The following is a 20082-nucleotide window of genomic DNA, read 5'->3' on the forward strand; positions in this document are numbered from 1 at the left end:
ATTTACTATATAAAAACTTCACATCTGGCTGTTACAGAAAAAGTTGTACGTAAGTCAATACTCACATTCATGTCACAGAATCCTACTGTACACGGCTTTCCCTTCCTCAAAAATAAGTTCTTCTGCTCGGCGTCGACGTAGGGCACGCACCGGCCCGAGGGGTCCCTGCAGCACACCTTGCATGAGTTGTCGGTTTCTGAAACGGAGCAGGAGCCCGCTTAGACGCGTGCCCCTCCCACCACGCTCCCGCAGGGGAAGGGCCGCATCCATTCTTTACTTCAAGAGCTAATATTATCCAGGTTTCACCCCCACCAAGGAGTAACTTCTGAGTTCAGGCTCCTCGGCCCTCAGGCCACAAGGAAAAAACAACTCACAAAGACATGTTTCCTTTCTTTAACAGATGAAAAGCCAAATTATTCTACTCCAAACCCTTTATAATGCTAAATGTTTCCCTTTGTCCCACTGTTCTTAGTACACTGCTGGTTTCAGTCCTTGGCTTCTCAGTTTCCAGCACACTCTGGAAAGCCACGGCTCCAGCGAGAGCCAAGCGGCTGTGACAGGACAGCCGGCCTCAGGCGCGGATCCGAGTGGCCCGCCAGCAACACACACACCGCAGCCTGAGCACAACGGGACATTCTGTCCTTCAGGGCACCCCTCAACAGCACGTGGGGTGTGCAGCACACATACAAACAACAGACGTGCCCCAAAAGTTAGCGGGCAGTGTGACTCAAGGGACCATCTTTATCTGACCCAGGGCAAAGTCTGAATTAATACTCTCAGGAAAAATCGACATCAACCAGAACACAAAAACAAGCACAACCACTTTAAAGGGAAAATAAAAACCTTTTCCTACTACTCAACGATAAAGACAAAATAATGCCATTTGCAGCAACATGGATGGACCTGGAGATCGTCAATTCTAAGTGAAGTAAACCAGAAAGAGAAAGAAAAATACCATATGAGATCGCTCATATGTGGAATCTAAAAAAGCCCAAAACACAGTAAACAATCTTATGGTTACTGGGGAAAAGGGGGTAGGAAGGGATAAATAAAAAAAGGGGGTAGGAAGGGATAAATTTGGGAGTTTGTGATTTGCAAATGATAACCACTATATATAAAAAGATAAAAAACACTTTCTTCTGTAGAGCACAGGGAACTATATTCAATATCTTATAAATAACCTTTAATGGAAAAGAATATGAAACAAATACATGTGTATACATGCATGACAGGGATATTATGCTGCACACCAGAAACTGACACATTGTAACTGATGATACTTGAATTTAAAAAAAAAATAGAAATGATTAAAAAAAATTTTTTTAATTAAAAACCCCACCTCTTCCTCATTCATTCATGTATCAAGCATTTCCTGGGCATTTACTAGGTGTCCCTCCAGCACTGCAAGCCTCTTGCCACTCACTCAATAAATTATCTGACATCTACTGTGTGTTATCTTCTTTATTTACATGTTACTTCACCCGGAAGAGCCACTTACTCCACTGTATGGATGGAAAGTTCCCAACTCAGGGGTTCTGAGTTGGGACTTTTGTTTTGAAAGCAACAGAAAACTCTCTGAGGTTGGGGCGGGGAGCTCAGAGCCCAGCCAGTCCCCGAGGCCCCTGCTCAGACCCACGGGCTCCAAAAACAGAGTGTGGAAACCTGAGGTCAAGTATCAGAGAAGCCAGCAGGATGTCCCCAAGCACCGCTAAGCGAGGCCCCTGCCCCAGGAGTCTGGCAGGGAGCAGAGGGCAGCAGGCCCAGCAAACACCCCGACAGAGCAGGTCAGACCTCAAACCAGCTCTCAGGATGAGGCCCCGAAGGAGTATCAGAATTCAAGGCCACTGGGGTGCACGCCGCTCCTGTGTGTTCACAGTATGATGTAGGGGAGGAGGAGAGAAGACAGACCTCCACCCCCCCGGCCGCCCACACCCCATCTCCTTCACGGTCTGAAAGCGCAGCAAGAAGTCAGATGGCAGGACAGTTTCCACAGACACCTGGGTCCACAGACAGCTGGTTCCACAGACAGAACCGGATGCAGGTCTGTCTCCGCACACCGCCCTGTCATCCCAGCCCTCCACCCTGGTTGGGTTCTCCCCACTGCCCTGACCGGCCCCCCGACCAGGGCCACTCCCGTCCCTGCACCAGGATGGCGTGGGGACGTGCTCGGGGACGGCTCACCATTACACGCGCACGACTCCAGCCTCTGCTCCCGCTCGCAGAAGGGGACACACTTGCCGTCCTTGCACCGGCCCAGATCCAGGCACACCGTGTCATCGGCTGCATTTCCCGGAGGGGGACACTCACTGCTGTTTCCTGCAAGCACATAGGTCATGGGTCACTTTGAGTCGACGGCCACCAGGGCGGCAGGGTGGGCGCCGATTCTCACAGCAGCGGGTGGCCCAGGTCCAGCCAGCGACACAGAGGCCCGGCTGTGCGTCCAGCTCCGCGCCCCCCTAGTGTCTGCTTGGGCCACCCCCAGCCTCGCCTCCATCACCACTTACCTGCACCGCGTATTCTGCTTTTATCTTTTTACTGTGAAATGTAACATCCACATAAAAGAACATACATATAAGACGGAATGGACTATTCTCACTAATTAAGCGGACGCCTATGCACTGTGACTTGACTAAAACGCAAACTTCCTGGGAGGGTGTCACTGCCAACAGCTGTCCCCAAGTCCCCAACCCACATGCTCAGCAACAAAGGCCCCCCTTCTCTTCCTTTTCTTTCTAACCCCAGAACCTTAACACATATGCTGTTCCGTCCCCGGAATGTTCCTGTTCCTACTCTTTCAGGAGGCCTGGATTTTTTCTCACCCTTAAGCTTTCATCTCAAAGCTCTCCTCTGACATCCCTGAGGACCCTACCTAAGTTGGTGGCCCTCACCCCCATCACACCGCTTCTCCCCTTCACAGCACACAGTCTACAATTTACGTCTGTCTGATTATCTGTGGTTATTTTCTGCTTCTTACCACTAGACTCCATTAGAGCAGAGACCCAAACTGTTAAAGAATTAGTGCACGCCCACCACCCTGCAGGTACACCACAAGTACTTCTTGAGGGAATCAATGATTCTGAAGGACAAAGAAAGTCACCCAAGGATGTTAAATTTGGGAGAAAGGATAGAATGAGTGACCCACTCTGGAAAATGAGAAGGAAGCACAAGCGGTTAAAAGTCAACACTAAAAGGCAAGAGAAAAACTGCATGAAAGCACTAGACTGTGTACGCTCAGGGCTCTGGAGGCCTGGCCTTTAAACTGAGGAACGGAACCAATCAAAAGAATCTTGGTGGGGAAGGTACAGCTCAGTGGTAGAGTGCATGCCTAGCAGCACGAGGTCCTGGGTTCAATTCCCAGTAACCCCATTAAAAAATTAATAAATAAACAAACTTAATTACCACGCCCCGCCTCCCTAAAAAGAAACAAACCAACAAAAAGAATTCAGACTTAAAGGTCTGTGAGCTTAAAAGAATCTGCCCTATTTCAAACAAAAGCAGTTTTTCATTAACTGTCTAACACATATGGGACACTTGCTTAGGCATTTACATTTGCCTCTGGTTTTATAAAACCTGTTATGGGCACTGGGCATTCATAATGTCAACAAGACTATCTTACAACAAACTCACTACCACTGTAAGCAAGCTCTGGAAAAAGACAGCAAATTCAGTGAAGGTTTATACTCTGTACTGTCATCGTATTTTCAGTACATGATGCTGCCCTCAGCAGATACATAAAATATGCTCAACAAATATTTGTTAAACATCTGTTCTTAAAGGACTAAAATCAGATGCACAGGAAAATAACTGAAAACACAGCATCACCTACTGAACATGGCTTTCAAAGGTGAGCACGTATCAGGAGCCCCGACACGTGGATGCTGGGACAGAGAGCTGGGCCCTGTCCCCAGAACTGGCCCGGGGAGGAGACCGAGCATTTCCACTTCTATCAAGATCTCAGGTGATGATGCTGCCACTTTGTATAAAATACCAAGGGAACAAAAGGCTGATAAGAAGGAAAATCCTTTTTTCCAATTGATTTACTTATGCTTATTTAAAAAGAAAACATCTTCTTTCTAAAACTGTTTCTAAAACTTTCTAAAACAACAAAGACTGAAACACTGAGCACAGCTAGAAAGTGTGTTTTAATGCTTAAATGAGATATTCAGGCTCCTGATATTTGATAAACTAACATGATGCTGACAGATCTCAGAACATAAGAATCACGAGTAACATCTTATAGAATGTGTATTTCAAGGCTGAAGGAAGAATCAAGATGAGATAAAACTTCACATCCACTAGGATGGCTACAATCAAGAAGACAGACAATAACAGCTGTTGGTCAGGATTTGGAGAAAGTGGAAGCTTCATACATGCTGCTGGGAATGTAAAATGGTGCAGTCACTTTGGAAATGAGCCTGGCAGTTCCTTAAACAATTAAACAGAGTTACCACATGACAGGGCAATTCTATGACTGGATGTATACAAGGGAAATGAAAACATGTCCACACAAAAAGCTGCACACAAATCTTCATAGTAGCATTATTCAGAGCAGCCAAAAAATGATAACAATCCAAAAATCCATCAATTGAAGAATGAATAAAAAATGTGGTATATCCATACAATGGAATACTATTCAGCAATAAAAACAAATGAAGGACTGATTCATGCTACAACATGGATGAATCTTGAAACACATTATTCTGCGTCAAAGAAGCCCACATACTGTATGATTCCACTTATATGAAGTATCCAAAATAGGCAAATCCATAGAAACAGAAAGTAGATTAGGGGCTGTCTGGGGCTGGGGTGATGAGGAGATTTGAAATGATGACTAAAGCATATGGGTTTCTTTCTGAGGTGATGGAAACTGACTGGTGGGTGGATGCACAAATGTGAATACACTAAAAACCACTGAACTGGACACTTTAAATGAGCAAATGGTACAGTAAGTTGTTAATTATATCTCAATAAACCTGTTACAAAAATCAAACCAAGCAACCAAGTGACAGAGAAACCAGAAAAATATAAGAACGGGATAGGTATCCCAAATAGGAACAACAATAGCAAAAGAAAAAAAACCTAGGGTAGCAAACTGAATACTAAATAAAACAATTAAAGTTAAAAGAAACCACAAGGGCCAAAAAGGAGCATTATATACTGGTAAGGGAACAGCGGGTCGAGATGTAGAGAGTAGATCCAATTATGTGCCTATTAATACAGCTTTGAGGTATTTTTAATGGAACAACTGACAGAATTACAGGGGTCACTGATAATCAATACAGCCTGAAGATTAGCTCCTGATAAAGTCCTAGATGTAAAAAGTAGGGGGGAGGGTACAGCTCAGTGGTAGCGCATGTGCTTACCAATATAAGGTCCTGGGTTCAATCCTCAGACCCTCCATTATAAACAAACAACAAACAGACAAACAAACAAACAAAACTAAGTAGTCCCCTCCCCCTAAAAAAAACCCCAAAACAAAAAAAAAGTAAAAAGTCAAATTTTGAAACTAATAGAAGCAGCTGCAGATCCACAATTCAAAAAAATACACACACACACAACAAAATGACAGACTTGATGTACAGTGAAAGGGGGTTTCTGTTCCAAAAAGGACAAAAGCTAGGAGGAAGGTGTAGGCAGTGCCGAAACCACAGGGATTCTCACACAAGAACTCCTCCGAATCAGTAACAGCAGAAACACGTGCAACCCAGCTAAAGACGGACCAAATGCACCAACTAGCTATTCAGTAAAGGAGAAGTCTAAAGAGCTAACAAATACAAAGAAATGTTCAAGAAAAAAGTACATAAGGGTAAGAAACCGCCTCCCACTCATCTGACTGGCAAAAAAATTAGAGAGTTAGGTAGCACTGCGTGCTGGCAGGACACCAGAATCCAGGAACCTGGACCCGCTGACAAACCCTCACGGCTGCTCCAGAGACCACTGGAGTGCCTCCCCGTGACTGAGCAATGCCGCTCCTCCGTGCGCACCCAGGGAGCTCTCACAGCTCCCAGAGGAGCGGGGTAGGGATGTTCAGGCGCAGCCCTATCTGCGGTATCGAGGAGACGAAGGCCATCCGAGCAGCTCTCGCTTGGTGAACAGAGAAGTAAATTACAGTAAGTCGCAGGACTAAACACTCAGCGGCGCCCAAACGACGAACCAGATACGGACAACGACACAGACACGCAGACACAGAAACACAACGCAGCAGGAAGCAGGGCTGCAAAAGCACGGTGCTGAGCTTCAGGAAGATCTAAGGTGGAAAATCATTTTGGCACATTAAAAACACATATATACACAAAATAACACATTATCTTTCAAGAATATACACCTATCCAGGCAAATATTAAACACATTAAAACAGATGCCTGTGAGGGAGGAGAAGAGAAGTGACTGAAGGGGAAATAATGAAGAGAAATAATCACGGGTCTTGCACAGACCAGTGACAAGTGTGCCACAAAGTGAGCTGTACGATCAACGCAACTCTGCACATGAGGCTACAACAGGGTTTGTTCATCTGAATGAGACACAACCTTGCTTTCAAATGCACACATACACATTTCAGCAAATTATTCCAAGAGAACCAGTGGGAGGACATACCTGTGCAGTAAGACACGCCTTTGCAAGTAGCGTTAATGGCCTCCTGGCACTTCTTCTGGGCCGTCTCGAACTGACAGTTTTTACAGCAGGGACTGTTCCTGTCACTGCAGAGGAAGAGCAGACGGGGACAGTCCCAGTCAAATGACAGCCCCACAGCAAAGACTACGGTCATGTCGCAGGGCCCCAAGATCGCAGGAGAAGGGCTCCGGGCTGGGTCCGCTCCTGCACAGTCAGACCCCAGGCGCTGGCGCCACCTGCACGCGGTCCACCTGCCCCTCCTGGCGTGGACTGAGAGCACAGTGGGCCAGAGTGGCTCGTCTTTAAAGCATCTCGGTGTCCTTGGTTTTCATTAACTTAATGCAGTAATTTTTTAAACACATACACACACAGGCCCACAAATCAATCAATGGTCAAGAAACTAGGCAGTCAGGGCCCCACTGCCCAACAGTATTTACAATGTTTATATGTACTGTATATACTATAACTGTATATAGTGAGTAACAGATTTAAGCTTTCCCCTCTACTTCAAAGCCAGGCACTAGACATTAAAAATGGAAATATTGTACCTTCTAACTTACAACCTGCTCCCTCCACATTTAGTGCATGTGATTAAACAGTATTCTTCACCTCTATTGTAGAGATGTGCAATAATTAATTTATATCCCAGGACTGTCACTTTGTTTCCCATATTTTGCTATTATAAAAGAATGCAGCCATGAACATCCTTGTTAAATCGTCTTGTACATCCTCTGTTTCCTTAGAAAAGGTTCTTTGAACTGTGGCATTGCTACAGCAAAGAGGATGCAAGATTGAGGATTCTCTTGTGTCATGTCAAACTGCTTCCCAGAAACATTCTTCTCGATATAAAGGGCAAGAGAGGTAAACACACGCACACACGCGCACACCCTCTAATTGATTCTAAGCCCCTGCATTCCCCTCCGCCGCCCCCAGCTGCGTGGGGGCCCCCCCCGCCCAGCGCGGCACCTGCACTGGACGCCCAGCTTCAGCGTGCAGTCACTGTTGCAGCAGGTGTCGTTGTTCAGGTACATGATGCCAGGGTCGCACTCCTCTCCCTCGTCCACCCGGGAGTTCCCGCACACTTTGTTGCTGCGTTCTTGGAAACACTCTTGGGACTTACTTTCAATGGTCTTATAGATGGACTGTTTACTGCAGTTTGAAAACATCTTAGGAGAAAAAAGGCCACATAGGACCCAAAATAACATAAAAATTCATTCCCAGGTATTGTCTGCATTTCTTCTTCAGGGAACAACGTAAAAGCCACAATCAGAACCACCTGGAAGGTATGTCAGCTTCACCGTCACCTGAAATGCCATTTGTAAGGAATTGAGTTCTCTCCCTGTGCAGGATGCTAAATAGGTGATATGAATTTGGGTAAGAGCCTAAAATTTTTCACAGGAAAGTAAGCTACACAAATGCTGAGACCAAACACCCCAGCCAGTCCGGCGTCAGCAGAGTCGTGGGCTCTGCCAGACTCTGCGCCACCCGGGGCTCAGACAGAACCCGCCGTGGGGACAGTGAGACTGGGCCCACACCGCCGTCTTCCTGGACATAACGACTCCGGCCTGCAGAACAGGGTCTGCTCCAGTTTACCTCTTTCTCTTTCCCTGAATATTTGTGTCAATGATCCATGTTTAAAGTGTTTAAATAGTTGAGCTTAGTAAGAGGCAAATTACAAATAGTCTATTAAAAGAGTAAATTTCAAATTGTTACCTAAATGTCTTCATGGGTCCCCAAGGTTTTAAGTTTCTTTGAGGTTTCTACAGCTGACCAGCATCTCAAAGGAAGCCTGAACCCTAGCTTGGCCACTTGGTACAGAATCACAGAAATGACCTCTAAATTTGGGTATTTTACCAGGGGCTCTAAAACAGAGTCCATTTCCCCAATCATCTGAAATTATCACGAAAAGCGGAACGAGACTTGGGGAAAACTCGGTGTGGGTTTTCCAGGGGAAGGGTCTCCAGCCTCTGCAAGTGGCCAAAACGGCTTCCCTTTCACCTGAGACAAGAGCCATGAAACCCCCGAGGGGCGGAGAGCCCAGGCCCCGTGTGAGATAATACAGAGCACACCTTGGCCTCTGGCCCCGGTTCCTGGCACAGGGCTCCTAAAACCCCTGTAATTTCCTGGGTGACAGGAGTGTCTTTTGTTCTAATGAGCCAACTCTGAGTGGGCCCCTGGGTGACTCCTGGATGGGGGCTGGTCACCGGAGATACCAAGCCACGACAAGAAGCTTGGAATTTTCAGCCCTGCCTCCCATTCTCTTGTGAAGGGACAAGGGCTAAAAACAGTTAATGACTGACCATGCCTATGTGATGAAGCCTCCAAAAAATCCCAAACCTACAAGGTTCGAGGAGCTTGCAGGTTGGTGAACAGGTGGGGCTGCAGGAGAGCGGTGCACCCAGAGGGCAGGGAAGCTCCACACCCTTCCCACACGCCCCGCGCTGGCACCTCTTCCGTCCGGGGGTTCATCTGTATCCTGCATCGTACCCTTTCATCATCAACTGGTAAATATGTGTTTCCCTGAGTTCTGTGAGCTGCTCTAGCAAACTAACTGAGCCCAAGGAGGGGATCATTGGAACCTCCAATCTATAGCTAGTTGGTAGAAGCACAGGCGATGAGCCAGATTTGCAACTGGCATCTCAAGTGCAGGTGGGGGCAGCGTGGAAGGACAGTCTCGTGAGACTGAGCCCTTCACCTGTGGGATCTGATGCTATCTCCAGGAAGACAGTGTCAGAACTGAGTTAAACCCAGCTGGTGTTGTTTGCTGCCCTGTGCTGCTCAACTTTAAGTATAAGGAAAAAGTACCAGGCATCTATGAACACTTTTAGTTCAGACTCTAAGAGTTTGTCACAGCCACTCTTAGGAAAGTCTCTGAAACTATTTACTATGTCCCAAATCAACAAGGGCAGTGTACTCCATCAGATACCACCAATAGTAAATTATTCCTTTATCTGCTCGACAAATATTTATTACGTGCCGGGTACCCCAAACAGGCCCTGGAGGCAAAGCCATGAGCCAGAAAGGCAAGGGCTCCGCCCTCAGGTCTGGCAAATTATGTATTTTGTTACAAAAGTTTATTAAAACATGCAAGTTGTAAAGCAATGTGGAGTTAACATGAATGACAACTTGTAAGTGGAGTGACAGGAAATTTCCAACTGAAAGCCTAAACCCGCCCGACCCTGCAAACCAGGCTCCAGTGCAGGCCATTACGTTAAGTAGTTAATCTTCCACAAAGCCCAAACCGACATGTGCTTAACCTTGGTAACAAACAGTCCAAATGACTAACGTAGATGGACCAGGTTCACTTTAAAACACACAACCAAGTTTCAAGGTACCTGGTAATTAGCAGTCCCATCCCTACAATGGAAAGCTTTTGCGAGCTCTCCTTATAATCAAATGTAGCCTCTTTCTTTCCTAACCACACAAAGAAGCTCCAAAAGCGGGGAGGGTATAGCTCCATGGTAGAACGCATACTTAACATGCACAAACTCCTGGGTTCAAGCCCCAGAATCTCCATTAAAAAAAACATGTAAATGGACCAAAAGATACATACCTTATTGTTCTCATGATCGCCACTCACAGCAATGGGATACATAACGTATTTTCCTCCCTGGTCCTCATTCGGGGCGCATTCCGCTAGACCATCTGGATCGTGTTCTGCTCCAAAATTGTGACCCAATTCATGAGTTGTAACTAGGTCAGCTTCCTGAAGGAGCAGGCAGAGGAAACATTATTTCCCAACATCTAACCATCACCTGCTTTGGCCAGTTGGGTCCTGGTGTCTTAAATGGGCTCCTGATCAATCAGATCAAAACAGAGTAATAGCTGGACTATGGTTTCTTCTATCAATTACAGGAATTAAACAGAATATGTAGGATTTTATTTAATACTATTAAATAGTATTATAAGGATGAATTAAATCAACTTTAGAAAATATAACTTAAAAGATATACTGGAGCACTCTTAATGAGGCACGAAACATTGGCCGTTCCAAACAGCGATAAACCAAATAGCAAACTGCAGTCAATCAGTCAAGCCTCCTGCCCCTCACCCCAACCACACCCCTGTTAAAATCCAGCATGAGGGGCTGGGGCGGGGGGAAAAGACAACTGAAGAATAACAAAACCATGCTCCTTATCTCAGTGACTGAATTCATGTCCAACGGCAGACTTAATGATCTAGAGGATTTTATTTATCAGAATTCAGTTAAAGGGCTGCACTGAATCCATCCCATCACCAGATTTCTATCTGAATGTTAACGATGAATTCAGCCAGTAAAGTTAAAAGTTCTCCCGTGTTTGTCTGCATAAAATAACAAATTTAATTACTGATTTTTTTTCCTAAGTGGGGGGAAAAAATCACTCCATGGAACCTGAAAAAATTTATGTGTATTCTGCAAGACACTGGAATTTTTTTAAGACATAGTTGCAATGCTAAAATCAATGTCTTGAAGCTTTCCAAGTGTTTGTATTAAAATGGTCATAGAGAAAACTTTGCACTTTGGGCAAAAAGTACACAAATCCCAAAGGTGCAATGTGGAGAAGTAATTCCAAACTGTGCTTCAGAAAAATTCATTAGAAGATTTTCTAACAGACTGATGCTTTAGAAATATCAAAGCAATTGTTTTTTGTCCTATGTGTCCTATAATAGAAAAATTTTGGAAGACCAAGGAAGAGACGCCGTTAAATCAAACCACTGATGATGCTGCAATACCAAAAAGGTAAAGCAGCAGCACAGAAAACAATCCTGGAAAATTTTCCAAAAACTGGTGTATTTTTCTTCTCTCATCCCATTTTACTTCTTTTGAACCAATCAAAGTTCAGAATTTATATGAAGGTTCACTCTTTGTGTCGTACTTTCTATGGGTTTTGACAAACACATAATGTCTCATATCCATCATTAAAGTACGCAGAATAGTTTCAACACCCGAAAAATCTCTGTGCTCTGCCTACTCATTCCCCATCCACTCCTGGCAACCACTGTTTTTACTGCCTCCATGGTTTGTCTTTTGCAGAATGTCATACAGATGGGATCAAACAGGATGGAGCCTTTTCAGATTGGCTTCTTTTACTTAGCAATATACACTTATGGTCCCTCCATGCCTTTTTATGACTTGATTGGTCCTTTTTTAGTGCTGAATAGTATTTCATTGTCTGGATGGGCCAGTTGGCTTAACCATTCACCTACTGAAAGACATCTTGGTTGCTTCCAAGTCTTGACAATTATTAATAAGGCTGTTATAACATCCATGTACAGGTCTTTATGAGAATATAAGTCTTCAGCTCCTGTGAGCAAATACTAACAACTATGGTTGCTGGATCCTATGGTAAGAGTACATTTAGTTTTACAAGAAACTGCCATTTTGTGTCTGTACCATTTTGCATTCCCATCAGCAGTGTGTGAGAGTTCGTGTTGCTTCACATCCTCACCAGCATTTGGTGGTGTCAGCATTTTGGATTTCAGCCACTCTAATAGTTGTGTGGTGTTAGTATCTCACTGTCGTTTTGATCTGCGATTCCCTAATAACATACAATGTTGAGCATCTATCTTTTCATATACTTATTTGCCACCTGTGTATCTTCTTTGGTGAGGTGACTATTAAGATCTTTTGCTACTTTAAAGTTGGGTTGTTCTTTCTTTATTGTTGAGTTTTTAGTATATTCCTTATACACTGTGGATAGCCGTCCTCTATCAGGACCTGCAAGATGAAGGGCTCTAGGAGGGACGTCTTGAGGAGAAACAATAATCCCGATTGGTCTCAAAAGAAGCTTGACAGTTAACTATTATTTTCTTCTTTTTACTTTGATTTTTGTATTTCCCACTAAAAATGTTTTTTTACACAGAAACAAAAAACAGCATGTATTACTATTTTAAAAAATGCCTATAAATCTGTAACAGCTGAGGTCTTACAATAAGCTCAAAATCTACCCTTGTAAAAATTAAAAGAACATACCTTTGTAAGAATGGTTTTACCATAATTTTTTGTGCTGGTCAAACCACTATTCAAATAGATGTTTTTCTTTCCAATTGGACTATAATAAGCTAAAGGAAAAAAGGAACAGAGACAAATTGCTTATTCAATACAGATTTATAACATAATCTAATCAGCTTGCTATTGCTACATATTCGCACAACAAACAGAAAACTTACCCTTTGGACAAACGCCTCCATGACTGTTCGCTCTGGGAGAACCAACATAAGCTAATCCGAGAGTTCCCATATCAAAATCTTGATAGGTGAAAAGATGTGCCAGGCAGACTTTAGATGCTTCTTCAGCGATATCAAAGCTGAATTGCTTTTTAGAAATACATATTCTTAATTAGATTAACAGATATATCACACTAAAAGATGTTTCAACCAAATATTCCAGAACAGTACCGCATGATCGACTGCAGTTTTTTTACACTTTTTTAAATTGAAGTATTGTTGATGTACAAATATTACGTAAGTTATAGGTGCGCAATATAGTGATTCACAATTTTTAAAGGTTAAACTTCATTTATAGTTTTAAAAGGTTCGCTACATTCCCCGTGTTGTACAATACATCCTTGTAGCTTATTTTATACATAATAGTTTGTACCTCTTAATTCCCTCCCTGATTGGTATTTTGTTAGAGCAGCCGCAGGAAATTAATACATTAACAACAGAGTAAAAGATCAACGTTATCACCTCACAGACGGTCATTTTACAGCAAAGCAACAGTACCCACAAACTGAGACACTGAGATCACGTGACAAAAAAGGATAAATCATATCTCGTCAAGGAAAGAATCCGTATGGCATAGAACATGTAGGTTAATTATCTTCAGATTTGTTACCAGAATAAAAACACAAAAATTAAAAATTCCTGTAGAGAACTGTCAGATCGCCAAGTTGTATTCTACCATCTGATACATGTGTTAATTACCGATCTAAGAGCTCTACCAATAAATTTCAAAGAGACCTGAACTAACAAAATGGTGTGCAAAAAATGTATACACTGAGTATCTATTTTCCAAAGCTCCATTGCTTCATTAGATTCCCCAAAATATTAAGGTTAAGAAGCACTGCTTTCTAGCATTGTTTGTTCTCAGTTTTGCCCATCTGGCTATCTATCTTGCTACGGGGGACAAGGTCACTGTTGGAGCTGCGCCTGGTTTTCAATTACCTTTTCTAATATGGCCCTTCATTAATTAACAGACATGAGCCACAACACATCCAGGATTCCACGACCTACCTCCAGCAACATCTTCACATCCCAAGCATCCTTTTCTTCATTTGGATAACTTTTTGCCATGTTGTAGTGCCTTTCACCAGGTTTTACCTCTTGTGGAGACTTGAGAATGCGAATCTATACTTAAAGAGAGAGAATACTTAGAACACCTCAGAAAAGTCACAAGACTGAAGTAATACTGCATTGTTAAAAAAAGACCATCTACCATTCTAAAAAATAAAAAAAAGTTTTAGAGCCAAAATTCCATAAAAGTCCTCAGCTCTAATATCCAATGTTTAAAATCACACTGAGAAGTATATGGTATGGAAAACATATATCAACGAATGACTTGTAAATGTATTCCTAAACTTTCATTTCTTCTATATTTAGTTGGGAAAAAAATGACAACCTGGGTTTCATGAGCTGAAACATTTATCCCAACAGCAGTCAGTGATTCAGAGATGCAGAACAGTAGGGTGGCCATCACTGCACACCACAGGGAGAAGAGCATAAAGAACAGGGGCTTTTCCTTGTACATATAATACACACTCATAGTAATCCTACTTTAAAAAGGGAACAAAGCCTCCTCTCCAAAGGGGGTGAAACATTCAGGCTGGCAAATCTGGACAAGGAACAAAGCCATGCTCAGCTCAGCTGCTGCTGGCATCTCTTCCCGTCTGCTCTGCCACCACGTGGTAGTTCACTGGGGTGGGCTCCCCAGCGCTGGCGGTGGGTGATCAAGACCAGTTCTGGGAAGAACTAGGTGGCAGCCCACTTTGTACATCTAAACCACATCCTCCAATCTACCTATTACCATTTAAAAAGCTGGTATTGTAATCACCCATCACATCTATTTTTTTCAACTGGTTCCAAATTTCTAGAGCAAAAAGGAGATTTATTGTTCTCCTAAAACTCAAACATGATGCAGCTATTTTAAACAAGTGAGGTTTTCATGAAATGAAAGAGCAAGATGCAAAAAAGTACAGCATGCCACGAATATGTCAAACACACACACACACACGCTACACATGCATAAAATAACTCTGGAAAGATACGGATGAAACTAGTGACATGACGTCTCTGGGGAAAGGAACTGGTTTGACAATGGGCAGAGGTTGAGGAGACTTACTTTTCACTGGCTTTTGTACCATGTGTATATATTACCTATTCAAATAATAACTTAAAAAAGAAAGTGCAAAACAGTAAAAGAGAATGGAAAAGGGGGAAATAATTCTCTTAGCTTTACATAAGTACCATAAAAGTTTAACATTTGTAAGTATGATGCATGGTTTCAAAAGCTTTTTTCCTTTTTACTCTAAATTCTACACTACAGAACCCATAAGAACATGGCTAGCTGAGCACAAAAAGCTTGGAAGAAACAGAGATAATAATTTCCATGACAAAATGTCTGTCCAAAGCAATATCCAATTTCAGAAGTCTTTCTAATCAGTCTTACCGATTTGGAACAATCTTCACTATGAGCTACACTTAGGATGACATAAGTACCTCATTGCTGGACATACTCTACTAACAGGTAAGAACTCAGGAGATTTGGGGAAAAGAGACCTAATGGTTCTCTATGTACAAATGCCATGCAAATGTACCCAGTATTTTTAAGTCAATTTTCTAAGTATTCAACAATATGTGCTAGGATTCTAACTGAAGACATAAAGCATAATCAGAGAAAAATAAAACAATACAGGAGATTAAAAAAGGCACGAATTCAGAAAAAATAGAGATTGTGGTAGCATAGAAAAGCTTTCTGCCTAAAACAAGCCAAAGAACAGAAAATTTCATAATCTATATAGAATTAATATCAAAAACACTGTTAAGTTATTCAGATAAAAATCTACGGCATTTGAGAGTATTCATGATTAAAACGGAAGATCGGTTTCTGGGTTTTGAATACAAATGATGAACGTTTACATCACATAACTTAGCTGAGCACTGTGAGCCGCGTCCGATGATAAATACCTGCTCTATCTGTATTCCATAACCTTTAAAGCCTGCGTTGTCCCACGAAGTGTTTCGATAGATGTCATCAACTCTGTCAATGAGCTCTATCTGTGTGCATGAGAGAGAGGGGGGAAGACATTATATATCTCTTTGCACCTCTTTGCAATGTCATGTAAGTTCTGTAGGGATTTTTAAAAAAATTTTAGAGAAAACACGGTTGTAAAAGTTTCACCAGTTACAAAAACTAGCATTAAGATGTTAATTCTTTACATTAACAACTCTAACAAAGAAATCATTCCTGGCCTCCAACTTCAAGTGTTGCTACCAGAGTAAGCAGTGGTACATACAGCTCATCACAAATTTCAGGTCATCAACTGCCTACAGAACCAAAGTATCAAGTTAACAGGCTTTTTAAAACCTGCCGTTCCAGTCAATTACAAAAATGAAAGTTAAAAGTCAATCAAATTACCTAAAATATTTCCTTCTAAGAAGTACTCTGTTCATTCTCTCTTGCCAAGTACCTCAAACAAACAAACAAACAAAACAGGAAAAAAAGAAATGCCTTCTTCGGAAAGATGTAAGGAGCAAGGATTACTGCTAACTAATCCTGTCCCAGACCCTCCCTGTGCAAAGTGCAGCCCTGAGGACCAGGTACAAAGAGAGACAGAGGGGGTGAGGTGGGTATAGGACACTGAGGGAGGAGGGGCAGTGTGACAGATGAGGGCAACTCAAACTACATAACAAAGTGCTTATTACCTATCTTCTCCTCAAAGAGAACATTTTATTGTTCAAAAACTTGGGTAAATGAGGTTCTGGCAACTGTGAAGCACACTGCAGGTCTAAGAAACTGTTCTTTGCCTATAGTAACTGGAAGACTAAGAAATGCTGTTTTTGAGACTAGACTTCTCACTGTATTCATATTCTTGGTGTAATAAACAAAGAAGTAAACTCAGAGCCCCTAGTACAAAACCCATACTAAGAAAGAAGCTTTTCAGGAAAGAATTTCTTACTTAGGAACAAGAACTACAGTGACTTCACACACAACTCCTACTACCCTCATAATAAACTCACTTGACGAGGAAAGGACAGGAAAGAGGGGTGAGGAAGGGGAGAGAAAAAACACAGAACGGGAGCAGCAAGGCAAGGAGAAAGACGTCTTTGCTGCGCCGGGCTCCACACTACGAATGAATAGCTGCATTCTCTTATTCCTTCAACATCACCACGGTCAGTGCCAAGTTATCACGAGGAATGAGGTCATGCTGACAAAAAAATGTCAATGAAATATGAATCCCTTGACTTTTAAAATTACAATAGTAAATGCTTAAAAATCCAGCATCAATACTTCTGTAATCTTTCCTTCAAATCTCTGCCCTCTAGTTGTGACCCCAAAAGTCTCATTTCACAGTTATAGTCCAACAATTAGCTATCTTATATGACATAAACCCAACTGACCAACTTCTTTGATATATACACATAAGCAAAAATAATACAAATACTTTCTCCCCTTCCCCACTCTGGAGCACACATCCACATGTGTCACCAACAGAAGCACTGCCATTACAGCAGTGATGCTTTCCAAAAGTTCACCTGTATAAAGGAGACCTACATTATGAACTTTCCCTAAACATAATCCACATAAAAATTCTGATGTGCAGAAGATCTTAGTTGAAAGGTAAAATGGGTTTTCAGAAATTTGAAACTAGAATCTCTACACAATAATGTAAGAACCTCAGACAGTTCCCAAATATCCTAGGAAATCATAGAGCATCTGAAATAGATCTCATTTCATGATGTTTCAAATGATAGCAGTCTTCTCTTAAACACAATTTGCCTATCTACATGAACTTCTTTGTCCCATACCTGACCCAGCATCAAACACCTACCAGGTAGTTTGTGGTTGTGCTCTCCTCCCCTCTGCCCATGTATCTGTAAAAGCGATGATCTGCTACCACCAGTAATTTACACGTGTTCTTCATGGGATTAGGGTCAGCTCTTCTCCTCACCCGATGGACAAGCTCTAATATGAATTTGTATGCACTATTAAATCAAAATTCATCAAAACAAGGAGTTTTTTATAGTAACATTTTAAATCTAACATATTTTTGAAACAAATATTATTTGAGCTCAGTATCCTTAATGGTATCTTGAACAAAAAAACAATTTAGGGGAAGATAGAAAAGTGAAAAAGTAATATGAGGTTTTGAAATTGTATAATTCAAAACCAAGGAAAAGTGCAAAAGTATTTAACAGAATAAAACAATAACCTATTTATTGCTGGGCTATGAAAGTGTCATTTTCTTCTAGAAGAAGTTTACAAATTAACCCAAGTAATGGTAAAAATATCCAGATAATCAAACATTTAAAAATTAGTTTGTTTTGGGGGGAGGGTATAGCTCAGTGGTAAAGCACCTGCTTATTAGCACGCACGAGGTCCTGGGTTCAATCCCCAGTACCTCCATTAAATAAATAAACCTAATTAAAAATAAAAAAGCCTAATTACCTCTCCTCCAAATAAAAAACAATTTTTAGTTCATTTGTTTTATCTATTTTAATATATTTATTCATATGTACATTATAGACAAAAAAATTAACTTAAGAAATTTCTGAACAAAACTCTACTTTCAATACTGTAGTTACTTGATAATCATGTTTTTTTTAATCAATTAACCACCACCCCTACTGAAGACAGCTGTTATGCTTGTTTCTTATTTGAAATACATTTTTTCAGTCTTACCATGAGGCGGCTCTCTGTCTACCAGCCCTTTTGGAAGCAACTCTTCATTATCCGCCTTTATATAACCACACACTTTTGGAGACTGCAAACGGGAAACATTCTTGATATCTTCAGATTTATAAACTAACATTCTTTTGTCTTTAGTATCATTAATTAGTCTCCAAAGTGGCTAAAATAGAAAACAAATAAAACTGAGATTGAAAATATAAAAATTTCTAAACATGAAATTCTTACAACACCCTTTCCTTGTTTTTAGGTAACATTCATTTCCAGGTTAAGTAAACTGACTAGTCATTTTACTGAAAATAAATCATTTCAATTTTTATCAGAGTATCTATGCTGGTAAATAAGTACATGGGTTATTCACTCTCTGATTTTATCTGTATATGAAAAAAGCCTTATTTTGCACAAGTTATAAAATCTTTTAGAAGATCCAGAAGAGGAAATGCATATCCTTTTCTGTTCATTCATTCAAAAATACTTATGTAGTACCTACTGTATGCTGGCACCGTTCCAGGTGATGAACATATTAGGAATCAAATTTAGACAAGACAATATTCTCATGGGATTTTCATTCTCATTTCCTTAACATCTTTTTGCCACGATAGAGTTTATGCACAGGAAAGAACACACATATTTTCATGAGAGAAACCTGAAAAACTGCAACGATATGCCTAAAACTTACTGATTTCAGAGAAAGCCTCTTTCTGTTTTTTTAAATCTTCACTCATACATTGTGTGGCCACAGTAAATCAGCACTAACATACAGGCAAGATTACCCAAGATAAGAGGATGTGGCTATCTTTTTCAAAACAAAGTTCTTCTCTGGTCTCATCAGAACCAGGCAGCTTGTACAAGAAAGGCCATGTGGATATATGTATGTATGTATATATATGTATCTCCACATCCATCCTGGAAATGAAAATCACTTCATACACACAAGGACGGCTATAATCAAAAAGACATATAACAATTATTGGCAAGGATGTGGAGAAACCCTCATCTCCTGCCAGTAAGAATGTAACGTGGAATGTAAAACGCAGTAAATGTAAAACAGTGAGAATATGAAGTATAGCCACTGTGGAAAACTGTCTGGTGGTTCCTTAAAAGGTTAAAAACAGAGATACCATATGACAGCAATTCCATTACTGGTGTGTTATATACCCAAGAGCAATGAAAACACATGCTCACACAAAAACTTTTCACAAATGCTCACAGCAGCATTATTCATAATAGCCCAAAAGTGGAAACAACCCAAATGTCCAGCTGATGAATGAATACACAAAATGTGGTGTGTGTCCATAGAATGGAATATTATTTGGCAATAAAAAGAAACAGTATAATTGACACATGCTATATAATACGGAAAAACTTCAAAAACATTCTAAGTGAAAGAAGCCACATATTGTGTGATTCCATTTATACGAAATGACCGAGCAAGTCTAAAACAAAAAGGCAAATCTAAAGAGACAGGGAGTAGATTAGTGGTTTCCTAGGGCTGGGATAGTTGAGGCGGAGGGGAAGGGTCGTAGGCTTCTAAGTAATAAACCACTTTTTCAGTTTAAAAAATTATTAATCTCATGCGAAAG

The 20082-nt window shown here is 41.5% G+C and overlaps 1 protein-coding gene and 1 non-coding gene across 6 annotated transcripts in view; one reads left to right on the forward strand and one right to left on the reverse strand.

Annotated features, from left to right (window-relative positions):
- Positions 1-20082, reverse strand: part of ADAM17 (ADAM metallopeptidase domain 17) — a 43884-nt gene that overhangs the window by 5450 nt on the left and 18352 nt on the right. For 3 of the 5 annotated variants that reach the window (XM_032496993.1, XM_006191847.3, XM_032496994.1), the window contains 11 exons: positions 18494-18662; positions 17643-17776; positions 15778-15867; positions 13828-13941; positions 12763-12907; positions 12566-12654; positions 10166-10318; positions 7579-7778; positions 6595-6698; positions 2182-2316; positions 66-196 (listed from right to left, as the gene is read on the reverse strand). In XM_032496993.1, coding sequence (XP_032352884.1) covers positions 66-196; positions 2182-2316; positions 6595-6698; positions 7579-7778; positions 10166-10318; positions 12566-12654; positions 12763-12907; positions 13828-13941; positions 15778-15867; positions 17643-17776; positions 18494-18662 — 1464 coding nt within the window. Of the gene's footprint in view, positions 1-65; positions 197-2181; positions 2317-6594; positions 6699-7578; positions 7779-10165; positions 10319-12565; positions 12655-12762; positions 12908-13827; positions 13942-15777; positions 15868-17642; positions 17797-18493; positions 18685-20082 lie in introns of all 5 variants that reach the window. The other 2 variants (XM_032496995.1, XM_032496996.1) reach the window with 2 other exon arrangements.
- TRNAN-AUU lies at positions 18143-18217 on the forward strand. Its single transcript has one exon. It is a non-coding gene; the product is annotated as a tRNA-Asn (tRNA).

Source organism: Camelus ferus, chromosome 15 (assembly GCF_009834535.1).
Source record: "Camelus ferus isolate YT-003-E chromosome 15, BCGSAC_Cfer_1.0, whole genome shotgun sequence".
Lineage (NCBI taxonomy): Eukaryota > Metazoa > Chordata > Mammalia > Artiodactyla > Camelidae > Camelus > Camelus ferus.